We start from the raw sequence: 15038 nt of genomic DNA, 5'->3' as shown, positions 1-15038 counted from the left end.
AAAGGTACCACTTCTGTTCTAACAAATCCACTGAACTTTTTTGTTTTTCTTAAAGACTCTCTATGGGGAGAAAGAAAAAAACCTCGCCATTTCACAAGAACATAAACCGAGGGTTGATTTTTCCTTGTTTCAATGCCCCCTGTAACCTCTGTTACCCAGATCAGGCGCACATACTGATAAAAGAAACTTTTTTTTAAACTAATTTAGCTTTCAGGTGAAAGGAGTAAAAAAAAAAAAGACAAACCTCAAGACCTTGCACTAAAGAAAACATTGCTTTTTTGTTTAAACTTTACGACAACTGTATTAAGCCACTAAAATGAACAATTTGGTTTCAACTCAAAAATAATTGTGCATTTTCATCAGCTTGTCTTTGTGCTGTTGGATTACTGTGTTTCAGAAAAAAATACACAGAAATGCCAAAAAGATGCAAACTCACTCTTCCTGGCGAGTGAATCCCACTCACTTCCACAAAACGTTCAAAAGTCTTCTGGGAACAAAACGCTGTGCTCACCAGTAAATCAAACACACTGAGGTATAAAAAGGAGAACAGGAAAAAGTTCTCTGCTGCAGCAGCAATTCAAAAAAAAAAAAATATATATATCCCCCCTCCCATGTCCCCACCCACAGAAATGCAGTATGGTCAGGAACACAAGTTCTCTACAAATATCTACTATCATTTTCTCCATTAAAAAAAGTGATATAGAGCCTTTTTGGCTTAGCCTACAGAATTCACCACACAAACCACCTAATGTGCACAGCAACACATGTTTGTGCATGAAGCCCCATCAGGGGAGAGGTAAAATGTTCTGAACTGCGAGTGTGTTGGGATGGGGAGGGGGGAGAGAAACCGGGGAGGGAAGGGAGGACAATGAGGTAGATAGAATTTAACTTTACAGGCTCACTCCCTGCAGAAAAGATAAGTACATTCATCTGTAAAAAAATTAAAGATGAGGTAGGTTTGAATCAACGTTGTATTTTTTTCATTTTCTCTTAGAAGAATTTCCCTGAGACAGTTTCTTCCAAATTCAAACGCAGATCAGAAGACGAGAATTCGATTGTTTCCAAAGTCGACCACAACAATCATGCCATCAGGGGTGACAGCTATACCTGAAGGACGGTCCATCTGACCAAAGCCGCTTCCCTGAGTGCCGAACTTGCATAAAAAGCTACCATTGGACTCAAATATCTGCACCCGGTGGTTCCTGGAGTCGGCCACGATGATGCGCCCCTCTTGATCCACCGCCACTCCCTGCGGGCGCAGGAACTGCCCGTTCCCACTCCCCTCCGAGCCCAGGAAGCGCGCTGACTGGCAATCTGCGTGGATGACCAGAAGGCGATGGTTGTTGAAGTCTGTCACTACCAAGTGGCCCTCGTGATTGAAAGTCACACCTCTGGGGGAATCAAAGTGCTTCCAGAGTGCCCCTTCAAAGCCATACTTATTCAGAAACACACCATCGGGCCCGAACAACTGAACGCGATGGTTCCTCGTGTCGGAGACCAGGATTTTGCCCTCTGCGTTGACGGCCACGTCCCACGGGTAATTGAATTGCCCATTCTTTGTTCCTTTCTCCCCAAACTTCAGAATGAACTGCCCCTCAAACGTGAAAATCTGGATGCGATGATTGTCCTTGTCAGCCACGACGATTCGGCGTGAGACATCACAGGCCACTCCGGCGGGACGATCGAACTGGCCGGGCCGGGAACCCAGAGTGCCAAACTTGTGATGGAAAGTCCCACATGGCTTGAACACCTGGATACGGTTATTGCTGCGGTCAGCCACGATGATGTAGCCTTCTTTATCTACACTAACCCCCCAGGGGCGGCAGAGCTTCCCATCGCTGTCTCCTTCGCTGCCAAACGAGAGCCCGGGTAGCCCGATGCCAATGTAGCTGCGCCCAGATTTCACCACAACTTTGAAGGGGCTGTTCTCAATGTGTTGGTTGCACATCATCACGGACACCAGATGCTCTCCCTCTAGTTGTGGACGGTAGCTGACCAGGTAGGTTCCGTTCTGCTGATCACTGACATCTGCCCCGAACAGATTTCCATCTGGGCCCATTACCACTGCAGAGATCATGTCACCTCCTGAAAGGCGAGGCTCACCATCGTGGTCGTAGCCTATAACTGTGAAAGAGGCCACTTTGCCCTGCAGTGCACGCTTGAGGCCTTCCCCAGTGGCTTTGGTCAGAGGAGCAAAAGCCCCACTACTAACAAAGCCCATTGATTTAATGGCCATATACAATGCCTGGTCAGGGGGTGTGAACATGATCCTGTCATCCTCCTGGGGCTGCAGAAGGCCTCTCACATTCTTGAGCTCCTGCACCTGAGCCAGCATGCGGTCCCGGGCCAGAAGAATATCTATGGTACGACCTTCCTCCAGGACCTGCTGAACAGCACTAATTGTGTTGTCCAGCTTATTTAGGTTCTGACGTAACTTTTCAACTTGCAAATAGAGCGACTTAGCCTTGACTTGACGAATCTTTTCCACCTGGGAGAGGATGAGGGGTGGGGGAAAAAAGCATATGTCAGAAAAGACGACCCTCAGAATCATAGAATTACCATGGTTGGAAAAGATCTACAAGATCATCCAGTCCAACCATCCACCAATCACCAACAGTTATCATTTAACATCAAAACTCATCCCAATGTCACTTCTACATAAGCGGTCATACATTTGTTGCAGCATGCTGATACAAGACATGATAAGACCAAGAACTGTCCGACAAGTCTTTAGAAACCCTGATGCAGGGGAGCAGAAACAAGGAAAAGCAATTATCTATCCAAATTCAGATGATTATTTTCTCCAGTCCCTCAGTTAAAAATCACACATTCATGCTCCACGGAACTGCTGTATCAAAATTCCATTTGAAAAGAAGATTTGCTTCTTTAGTAGCTAATAATGACTATCTTCCTTAAAAGCTGTTCTGCCTTCTAGTTGCAGAGTACTTGACAGACCATCACAAGGTACTTCTTATTTAATGACTCTGGAGAGGAAAGAGGTAACTGCGAGCTCCCAGGCAAGGCTGCTCTAAAAAGAGAACTGAGACCAATTTCAGAAAGGAGGCTGTTATCACATAACTCTTAGCCTCCTAAGAGTTGGCATCAGCTAATGGATATGGGCTCTCCTCACTCCCTTGGCTGTCCAAAGTGCTTCCATGTGATTGGATAATACCAGACACCTGGAATTTTTAGGGTCCAATTGCTTTAATATTTTCCCACAAATACCAGCAGCCACACTGAACTACTGCTTTAAAACACGATGCCATATAATGCTACTTCAAAGGACACAGATGGCAGCTGCCAGTCCCTTCTTGGGCAATTGTAGATCAAGCAAAACCAGTTGGTTGGTTTTGTTTGTTTGCTTTCAGGCTTTGTTTGTTTTGCATTTGTTCGTTTGTGTTTACATGACCGTGTTTGTCTTTACTTGTGAAAAATCACTCTGGATCCTTTGGCAAAATTAATGAAACATAATTGTTTTGTTGTTGGAAAAATATATTTCCTCACTTCTGAATACTTGCTTGGCTACAGAACAATATCACTAGCGTATTTCATTGAGGGACAACTCGCTGTCTGAAGAGTCCTTTGACTAGCTAACAGATGTATAAGAATGTCTTTTCATATATATATATACACATTTTTTTTTAAAGGCTGCTTCTAAAAAAAATAGAGATGCTTCTTTCAATAGCCCATTAAGATCACCTGTTTCCAAAAGATTACTAATCACAGTTACTTTCTGGATGTTAGTTAGGTTTGTTACACAAAATAATACACTAGCACTCTTCACGCTACCTTAATATACATTTAATTGCCTTGCTTTTGTTAGAATGATTTCTCACACCTCCACAGCGTGTGCTGACAAGAACTACTTTTCCTTCTTAAAATGTTTCATAACCCAAAGAGAACTTGTTCTCAGGCCTTCCTTTAAAGCACATATTCAATCTCTTGAGATACAAACAGCTTCGGAATAGCTCTTACTTCTCCTGTACTATATATGATACTTCAAAAGAAAAGGTTGTTGAGCTACTTAGGGAAGGCTTAGAGTGGAAAGTGAACTTGTTTCCCTCAATGTGAGTACCTCAGAAAAGCAGCCTTAGAATTATAGAAACTACGAAGTCAACTTTTGTAAAAATGTCAGTACTAAGAGAACAAGATAAATACAAACCTCTCCTTCAGAAGATTAATCTCACTTAACTAGTGTGGTTCCATGAAATAACTTCACCAATATAACGGTCATTTTGCTGGCAACACATACACCAAAAAATTAACATTTCAAGAGGATAGAAGGCGGGAGAGAAGTAATTTATATCAGGATGGCACTATCTCTTGACATCTTGACCTCAGCACTTGAGATGTGATGCACCGCTGCTGAGCCAGCAGGGGGAGCGCTCACCTTACTTGTGTGGCTGAGCTTGCCTAAGGACACGGTATTTCCTACCAAAAAAAAGCTTTTTCATAGGGCTAAGAAATCCTTCAAAATAAAACCAACTAGAGGCAGAACACAGCAACTTGCTCCCTAGAAAACAATGAGCTCACCATAAATGGTAGCATTTCTGCTTAGTGTACAAGTTTCCAATATCAAATGTACAAAGCACAGTGTTAGGTACATACCTTCCAGAGCAGCTCGCACTCTCGCTCTTCCAAGGCCTTCTTATGTCTAGTAGTCACTGCTTTGACTTCAGACTGTACCACCTTCGCTTTCATCTCAACTTGCTCTGCCACAGCCTGGGCCTGTTCAATACTCAACTGGAGAGAAAAATAATACACTTAGTGCTCAACCAAATCTGCAAGAGCTTACTTAATTTAACTACACCTTTAGGAAAAGGCATAAAGTAACACTTCTTAGATTCTACTAGGCCTTCACCCATCTCATACAGCAGTGCCCAAATATTGGCTTGATTATATATATATATGTATAAGCAAATCTACTGTACAGAGCTTGTGACTTCATTGTACCATGCACCAGTACAGGGGATTAAAGGACAGCTTCTGGGAGCATGCAAATCTCCTGCACTTTCCAATTACTGCAGGGTGTCACAGCTCTGCCACAATAAATCTGCTGTTGTTCAGCAGGCATTTCCTGTATAGAAGTTGTCCTCTGAAAGCCAATTTTTTAGGAACAATGTTGAGAAGCAGCATTCCTTTTTCTGGTCAAGCACTAGATGATTTTTTCCACCAGTAATCCTTTTTAAAAAAGGCACCGTTCAACACTCATTCCAGCTTCATCCTTCCAGTGTTTGTAGATGAAAAGGCTAGCTAACTAACATGCTTGGGAAACTGGAGAACAAGAGCTGTGTTCAGGAAACCAGCTGATTCAGTTATGCATTACCAATCCAGTAACAACTACTGTGGCTCCTGCTGTTGGCAGGTGCAGTTGTCTATTTGCAGCTTGCACCTATGCACTCCTGGGACTATCTGGGAGCCAAAAGACTGACAAGATGCTCTCCATCCTATTACGGATTTCACCACAGCCTTGTGTTGCCAAAAATGAAGAAACGACTTTGCAGTGTATCTTGCCAACTTCAGGACTGAAACCAATACTCCACCATAGTAAAATTTAAGTAATGACAGTGTGTGCACTTGATGTGTTTGAGAGCCACAACAAATGGAAACCTTGCAAATCAAGCTTCCCTGTGGCAAACAAGTATGTTCTCATGATGGAATGGAATTCAGTCCAGCAGATATCTGTCACTAGCTACAGTTACCAGCCCATTTCAGAACACTCTGTTCTTCTCTATAAATCTACTCCAAAAAGGCAACATACAAATATAAACACATTAGCAGAACAGGACTACAGCATGCAACATTATCTGCACTCTCAGACTGCTAAGTATTTAATGAGGATTATTAAACGAGCAAGTCTTGTTTAATTTGGGCATTTTATACAAATCAAAAGAGTTTGCTGAAGCCTCAAGGTAGTTACGCCTACTGAGTCGTACATTTTATATGCTTCAGCTACTTCTGAGTAAAAAGTGAAGAGCGAAGTTGTACTGGACTCCTCGTGTCCTTCAGGACACCTCTGCAAGTTTTCTTGTAGCTGCCTCCTGTTTCTGCAAGAAACTCACAGTAGTTATCTTGCTACAGTGGTTCTGACAGGGCAACTGATGTATAACACGAAGTAATGAGGAGCTGACTGTAAGAGCCAGAAGTAGCAAGAAGTCTAAATTTTAGGTTTTGTTTCTGGATACCTGGGCTGACTATGGAGGGACCCAAAGCAGGACTCGTCAATTTCAATTTTCATCAGTTTTCCAGATGTCCCATCTTCTAATGGACATTAAGAACTTGAACTTTGACTTAACAAAAAACATTAATAGTTTCGTCTTGGCTTAATTATAATGTGCCTATGAAGTATTTAAGTGTACTTTTCTAGATACAACACTACTTGTTCTCACTAGTGCCAGCTTTTTTTAAATGAAAGCTACAGCCAGAAGGAGAAACACAGACTAATATGGAGCAACTGTAAAGGTGCTGGTATCATTGTGTGGTTTCTGCAGATTCTACCCAAATTAAACAAGTACATCCACATAGCAAAGTACATCCACACAGCAAAGTTAATGAAAAAGGCCAACTTAAGTCTCAAAGAGAAGAGCCTGCGAATACAAATGCAGAGGCAGAATGTTAGAATTATGTATTTGAACACTGCTGTAAACACAGCCCTGTGTGGAATCACCATGAAAGTAAAGGCTGTTTAACTATAAACGTATCACAAAGCGTCAATGTTAAGCTTAACTAACTGCTTAAAAAAAGGTCCTTCCACAGATAATGGATAAAGAACTTGAAATACATACCTCCCTACCTCTGTATGGAAGATTTAAACCTTGAACACTAAGGAATTTAAGAGCAAGTTTATCCTTCTTAAAGGATATCTAAGGGGGGCAGAGGAAAAACCTTTGAGAAGCATATTCTCTGGCAGACCCTCTCCAAACCTTAGAAGTAAATTAAATGAACTAATGAATGAACTTTCTGCATTTCAGGTTAGCCTTCTTCCACCACATTCTGAAAGGTGTTCTGCCCATAAGCATTGTTTGCTTTTGGTTCCTTGATAATAAGGATAATAAACGATAGAGGGCTGGTTTCTCAGGATTCTTCCAATTACTTGCTTCAGTGCAAGGTAAAACAACTCAGCCACGACAGCCAGTTTTCTGCATCATAAAAGTTTCCTACTGTTCCTCTACTAGAGAAATTAACTGCAAACCTTACACAAAGTATAGTTACAGTATGAATATCAGGATTAATCAGCTTAATTGCAATATTGGCGTGGCCATAGCAAAGATCACAGTAGCTAGGTCAATTTAAACGGTCAGACTTCAAACTGGAAACAAACTAAAATATTCTCACTTCTGGTGGTTAAAGAATTTAAAAGTGCTTTGACACAGGGAGGGCTACAGGAGAGATCAGCTCTTGTCAGGCAAACAAAATCACTTTCTCACTTATTGCCTAAAGTTTAAGGTAAAGAAGTAGTATGGACAGTGCCACGTGTAAAAATGCATCTTCCCTGATAACTATCTGCTTGTACATTAAATTAAGGAATTCATTAAAGCAAGGCACAAAGCAGAAATACCTGAAGAAAGAAGTACCCACAGGAAAACTCTCACTGAAGGGCATCCTTCAGTGCTCAAGACAACCGAGCATTTACTTTGCTGGAGAAAAATTGCTTAGCTGTCTCCCTTCCTTTCTAGCAAGAAGGGTGTTCAAGGTCCACCTCATCTGCATCATACCAACTCCCCTCACAATTTCTGTGAAAAAGAGGCACTGCCTTAACGGATGGCCCTCCTTACCAGCAAAGTTTGAGCCTTTGACGCTGGAAGATAAGTCTCTTCTTCCACATTCAGCTAATGACCAGACCCCACTGCAAGCTTCCACATTTCAAGCAAAGCACTGCCAAATACCCCATGCAGATATGGGCTCAGATCAAAAAAGACAACTGACCTACACAAATCAAATTGTATTTTAACACTTTCACCTGCAAATTAACCCCAAATGGGAGGAAGCACTCATTGCTTTACTGTTATGCAAGTGCATTAGATTACATACACACACATACGTATATACAATTACACATGTATAGATGTATTTTAAGAACATGACATTTCGAAGAAGCCATCTATCTTTCATCATAACAGATTTACGTTCAGTTTGTGGCCCACTCCTTGGAAAAAAATTTAGAAGAAGACAGCTAAGTGTGTACTTTCCTAAGGTACAAACAAGCCAGCAGCACAAGCTGTCAGTATCAAAAGGGAACACTTCTGTCTCACTCCACCTCATTAACTTCAGCTTTCAGATCCTCGTGTGAATCACTTCAAGCCACTGAAAATGCGAGAAAAGTACCTGAGCAAAGCGGATAGCTTTCTAATGAGATGAGTCTGCTCAGAAAGAGGTCCTACAAGCAATAAAACGGGTGTTTCTGTTCCATTCCTGGGCACGACCAGTCCCTTTAAGACTGCAATGAGCCAGCCTACAGAGTTGACTCGGCCAAAAAGCAATTCCAGTGAGAAGCTGTCTCTTTAGCTGGATCAGTTCACCACTCCGTTACACAAATGCAAGTTCTCACGTTAGGGATAGGCTTAGAAATGCATGATTCTGGGCAAGACCAGAGCAGCACTGGTGAACAGAAGCTCTCCATTGCTGTAGAATCAAGAAGATTGACCACCAAGCCTCATGTTGCCAGGCTTACTACTTGTTTTAGAGGAGTTCCAAATCCTTTGAGGAGGGAGGTTTTTACTTTTCAGCATCTTAAGTCACTGAAGTCTCATCTGGTCTGTCACTCCTGAAACTGAAATGTACCTTAATGTATGGCAATCGTCACAGCCTGAAAAACAATCTTGCTACCAAAGCCACAGGAAGAGTTTAAATAAACATTTATTCCTAAAAGCCTTCAACTTTGGTTAACCAGATATTCTCCAGCCAGATGACTTATGGCTTGATTTCCTCTCTCCTGCAAGGCCCTTCAGAGCCCACTTCCTTCCCTTCACTCTGAGCTCCTCTCCTCATTCATCCCCAAGTTTTCACGTCAGGAGTATCTTTTTCCTAGCCTATTATAAGAAGGTTACAAATACAGCAGTATGAATCAGTTGCACGGAGAGGTGTTACTACTACCATATTACTTTTCAATCATCTCCTTAGAGCTCAAGTCTATGTTTCTCATATTGCAGCTTGTATTGGAATTTGATTCTCTAGATTGCTTCCAAGCTTTAAAAAAGAGTTTGTTCAAATGCATGCTGATGTGCTGTCTCCTCCCTGGGATAAACACAGCTTTACAGCTATGCTGTCCCAGCACAAGCTCTTCTATACCAAAATTCCTTTGTGTAGCAGGTTCACAGCATCAACCTTCCCATTCAAGCACCTCAGTTCTAAAACCTGTATTTCTTCTAGCTGTTGCTGATGACAATGAGGCAGTAGCCTGCCCTGAGCTGCAGTATTCCCCATCTCCACATATGCAAACACAGATTACTAACTCCTCAGCTTCATCATAGATCAGCTTGCTCACCAGCTTTTTTCTGTAGAGTGGTTTAGATTAAAAGGCCTTGTTTAAAGTCAGTTCTTGAACAGCCCCATTCATTTTACAGATTGTTTCTCACTAAGTGCCCAATTGCACTTCCTCTTAAAGTAGCTGGCCTAGGGCAGAACTGGACGAACTAAATTCAAGAGCTATTTGCTTAAGTTATATATGCAATGCCAGGCCACCCACCTTTTACCTGTCCATCAGTAGTCAACTCACAAGAGCAGGAGCCTCCAGAAGAACAGCCAGAGAACAAGAAAGATAAAAGAGCAAAGTAAACCCAGGAGCAAGCAGGCATGAAAGCGTGCATGCAGTACTAGCAGAGTGGTACTCAACACTATTCTTTTGGTTTCTACTCCAAGAGACAGTCACTATTTAGATGATTCGTCCATACCAGTTAAATGATTAAGAGCCCTAAAGGCCAAAGCAATAATTTAATTACTAACAGACAAGCCCTTGTCTAGGGCAGCCTAGAGAAACTCAAAACACTGAGCTACTGAGGTTTTCTAGACTAGAATAATCCCTTCATTCTTGCTCATTCTTGGGACATGTTAGACGTTTCTGAATGCTTCTGATACTGCTGAAGAGCCTTATAGTTTTATTTAGAACAAACCAGGGAAGCTAAGTTTTGCAAGGTTTGGGGTTAACGTGAGGTTTTAAAATGGCCATCCAGCTCCAAAACTTTGGTGCTTAATGTTCTGACATACGTAACAACATCACAAGCCAAAGGGAGGTATCTGAAACAGTTAATATCTAAACCATCACAATACTTTTTTCCTTCCACAGGTGCAAAGACTCAGGACAGGTAAAATTAGCTGCTCCTTTCAGGCTGAACAAGCTCACCTAAAAAAGGGTTAGAACTGTCATTTATTCTCACTTATTAGGGAGGCACAAAGTTGTCACATCACAGAGAGGGATTCTCCAAAACAACCAGCCTCTGAGACATACTCTACACTTCGAAACATGCCTAGAGTACAAAGAAATTCTGTAGCACTGCAGGAAAACAACCAGCAGATATTGTCATTGACTGTGACCACTCCCCTTCAGAGGATAAGACTTAACAGATTTAACAACAAAATTTAAAAGATCCCACTCAAAATAGTCATCTATTAAAATAAGCAATGATGAGGGGACAGCTCCTACGTAGCACACATTTGAGAGAAAAGCACATTTAATTGAGAAAGCTTACTTCTGCCAGTGTCTAACCAAAAAACATAAAGTCCTGGTGGTTAAGTCTAACATAGAAGTGTTGACTATCCAGCTGAAAGCATTTGAGGCTGACTAAACTGGACAGTTGTAGTACAAAGTAGCTTCGTACTATGCCTTCCCTGTCCAAAGGCTCTTTACTAAAGGAAAACTACTGCTAATACCGTAACAGTACTAGATACTACACAAGTTAACACACAAGTTAACTAACTACCAACATATATTTGCAAATTCATTTCCTGTGCAGATTTTCCTTCTACCAATTGAAGCACTGTGTTACCTTCCTTCCAGACCTCACTTAGTATTTATATGTGCATTGCAAAGTAGCTGATGTAGGATGCAATAGGCAGCTGTGGAGTGCACCTGTGCAGGCAGAGCAATCCTTCTATAGAGGTAACTCTGATCCCTTACATAGGCAGATTAAAGTTCCACACCAATCCAAACAGATAATTAGCTTTTTACATGTGGTGGCAACACTGAAGACACAACCAGATCTGTAAGTAGTTACAGTGTAGATGCTGTACAGACATAAGAGACATCTTAGAATAGAAGTCTCAGCTGTAGAAACAGAAACATGCTTGGCACTGCTGTACAAGATCAGAACTTTGCTTCATGTTCAAGTGCATTTGGACATAGCTTCATATATATTATGATTTACATGTCAGGACTATGCTGCAGGAATGCAAAATTCATAACAGCGCTGTTTTCAGCTATACAGCCACTTCTGTCAGATCTGAGAGAACAGAAGGGGTGAGAAAGCTGACAGAAGCAGCAGAGAGCTTTTTGCCTGACGCCCTGCCCTGTACCAGGCAAGCTGTGAGGGACAGAAAAAAAAATTAAATACTTAATTTGGGAGTATCTTACCTGAATAGCCTGTCGTCCTTGCTGAGCATCTGCCAGGAGCTGGATGGTAAGAGTCCTGGAGTCCTGGAGGGCATCTTGGAGGTAGATAAAGCTGTGACCCACATGTCGCCCCATGGTACATTCACGACATATGGGGACAGAGCAGGTATCACAGTAGAAATGCAGTACCTGGAAGAGAAAAACATGTATCACCATCTGATGAAGAACAGAAGAGGGAAAAAGAAATGCAAGGTTGGCAAAACAACATCAAAAACAAACAACAGATAACAAGAAAGGGAGGAGGCTGGAGGCAGTAGCCATGGGCAAAGACTTCACAATAGTTTCTCCTCAGAGGAAAAAGCAAACCCTCTTTCTTAGTAAGCTTCAAATTGTATTCTAAAAGTTGGATGGAAGTGTCATTGTTTTCTTTGAAATACAATACTAGGAAGAATGTCCACATCAGCTCCTCTTAAGAACGGAAGCCATCTGCCAACACTTACGGATTGGAGATGTCATCTATGTTGAATTTCAGATGAAGACTTTTCCTGCATTCATCAGATACATTCTCTGAAGTGGGTTTAATAGTGACTGTGCTGGAGTACAGGAGCATCCCTGCCCCCCAAGAATAGAAAACCATTATGCATGCTGAGAACCATCCTGTTTCCTCAGAACACATAAACCCTCTATGCTTACTCAGAGCAGCACAGCACTGGGCAGAACTCCTTTCTGCCAACTCCCAACAGCAAAGCAAAAAAGAAAACCCTTTGCTCTGCCACAGTGTTTCTATTCTGGTAATATCTGGAGATACTTGATATGGAGAGGAAGACAAGACAGTAGCATATCCGTCAGGGTTTCAGTTTTACAGAACTCTGGGTAACAACCAAAGCCCACTCTATTCACAAAGCACTTAAAAAGTATTTCCAACTCACAATGGAAGTCTTACACAAGACTTCAGCCTACAAAGCTGGATCCATTCATCAGCCACAACTGTCTCCATTCCATCCAGTAGAGGGAAGCAGCACACAAATAGTATTTTCCACACGTTAGTGCTTTCTTAGAAGAAAACAGAACAGCTATTTTGTTTTCAAAGATGCAAGCAAAGGAGTACAAAACTGTGAAATGAGAAACTCCACATTCAGTCTCACTCCTAGGAACACACACTATATTTTTTAGAGCAGTGTTAGAAAAATCTAGCTTACCACAGAAGTCAGGAAACCACCACAAAACTCTGTCTGCCATTGTGGAGTACAAATAATTTTTCCATCACCAGCTATTTAAATTCTACCTCAGAGAAAGCAGCAAGAGCAGAACAAAGGCTGGGCAAGTATCTGATATGCCTGTCTCCTCACAGCTGTCACCCAACCAGTCCTGACTCCAGCTAAATATGTATATATATTGTGATACGGTGCATGGCATCCCCATTTCCCTTCTCCTGCAAAAGAACAGGGGAGAGGGAGGACAGGTGATTCCCTCAGATTTCCTGCGTTGCATGAAGAGCTATTTTAAGCTCTCCTGTAAGCACAACAGCTGAAGTGGCATATGGATTAATTTCTCAAAGGAATATGTGTGTTTGCGCACGTTACATTTTCTTCACAGTTAAGTTTTGCTGTAGGGAAATGGAAAAGGTTAGTTTGCGTCTGTTCAAATTCTAATCCCTCAAGCAATATCCTCAGATCCTGAGTCTTCTTTAAGGATGTAGATGCTGCCTTTCCAAAATGCATTTTTCAACATACATCACCTCCCTCTACTTGAACGTTCCTCGTCTTTACACTGCGGTTGTCTATATCTGTAGGCAATGCTCACTTGCTCACGCAGTTCTGTAATTTTGCTCTTGAAATTACAGGGAATGTTTATTACATGTTGCTGAATGACTCCACATAAGCAACTGAGAAGTTGAGAGAAAATGAAAACCAAGGGAGAGTATCAAGTTAAGTCACACGAATCCGATATACTTCAAAAACGTACAGGAGGGATTTAGGGACTCAATCAAGCACAGCAGCTGAAAGGAAAATGGTGACCATATGAACGAACAGAAGTCTAGAAGCAAGTTATATCTGCTGTTAGTCCTCCAAAGTAGCCAACATCAGAAGCAAAAGCTGAATGCCAGAGATCTGTCCCGTTACCAGTACGTTCCAGCTGTGACGTGACAGCATCCACTGGCAAGAGTCATCTGGTTGCCCGAGCCAAGGAGAAACTGAATTGAAGCTCGTCAGCTGCCTCTTGCCATGCAACAAAATGTGGCAGAAAATACCGCTCCTCAATTTAGAATGGAGGGAGACAAGAGCCATAATTTCATTTCAGAAACGTACAGATTATGTAGGATGTGGCTGGCAAGTATTTTGGGTAAATGCTACAAAGACGTTGATAAAGTCTCCCAGTTGTTTCTTAGAAGACTGTGAAAATCACCTACATTTGAATTTGAGAGCAAAAGAGTTAAAAGGCTTGGGCAAAGAGAAGGGGAATAAGCAGCAGTGGACTGATCTCCATCATTATACTGCTGTTTAAGTTATCTTAAATACACACAAAAGAAAACACAAATGCATAGTATCATTACTGCACTCAGTAGGGAAGGGAGCTGGTCGCCAAAAGTAAACTGAGAGAGTCAGCCAGCTTCTAGATGAACAAGGAACCGCCTAGAAACTCCCTTCTGGGCATGCTGACTAATTGAGAAAAGAAAAACAGGAGCACCCCCCAGGATGTACACTGGCTCTACCAAGCAGTGGGGCCCACAGCAGGCTGCTCTCCCAGGGTTAGAACTGGGAAGTACCCAGCTGTGCAGGGTAGGGGAGATCTGTGCCAGTCAGACTGACAGAGATGGGAGCTTCTCTGTGCTTGTATCCACAGCTGGCCATTTATTATGTTCCAGCCTTTTCACATCCCAGTCCCTAGGTCATGGCCTCAAAGGTCAGGTACTGTTAGGTGAAGTTTCCATGCCTGCTACATAGGAGGGGAGAAGAGAAGCAACGACAAATCAACCACCACCAACACATCGACAACGAAAGCGACCAGGCAGCTCACTCCAAAAAAAATCTCACGCTAACAATACATAGACTTCTTACTTCCTTGAACTAGGACAGCACAAGAGTCTGCTCTCCATTCGGATGTGATGCATCTGCAGTGCACCTAAAAGCTGGCAGGGCCTCCCCCTTTTGCTAATCTTAGCAACAAGGAAAGGCCACCCTGAATTTCAGTTGTGCTGTTAATACAGCAACATACTGCTCCTTCTATGCCCGTATCGCTGCCTTAAGAACAACAAGCCTAGTCTTGAGCCGTGGTGGGAGGGGGGGAGTGGAAGGAAAGAGCAAGGCTAAGTCCTCTGGAAAGGCTGGGCTGATGGTGCACAGCCTAACAAACCAATTTCAAGGGGAAAAAAAGGTCTTAAAACTGCTCCCTTATCCTGAAGAAGGGGAGACAATGCTAAGTAAAAGGACCCACCAACTAATTTAGCTATTGTCCTCTTAATTTCACTATTTTCCAGCAGCATTTTGAGCAA

At 42.3% G+C, this 15038-nt stretch overlaps 1 protein-coding gene across 1 annotated transcript in view; it reads right to left on the bottom strand.

Moving 5' to 3' along the window:
* Window positions 1-1036: 1036 nt before the first annotated feature.
* The window catches only part of TRIM71 (tripartite motif containing 71), a gene marked incomplete at both ends in the record, with an annotated part of 50030 nt that continues 36028 nt past the window's right edge, over window positions 1037-15038 (bottom strand). The window contains 3 exons of the mRNA XM_079538505.1: window positions 1037-2488; window positions 4609-4743; window positions 11567-11734. Of these exons, the coding sequence (XP_079394631.1) occupies window positions 1037-2488; window positions 4609-4743; window positions 11567-11734 (1755 nt within the window). The remainder of the gene's footprint in view (window positions 2489-4608; window positions 4744-11566; window positions 11735-15038) is intronic.

Source organism: Tetrao urogallus (assembly GCF_951394365.1).
Source record: "Tetrao urogallus genome assembly, chromosome: 7".
NCBI classification, from domain to species: domain Eukaryota; kingdom Metazoa; phylum Chordata; class Aves; order Galliformes; family Phasianidae; genus Tetrao; species Tetrao urogallus.
This window is presented reverse-complemented; position numbering and strand designations above follow the sequence as displayed.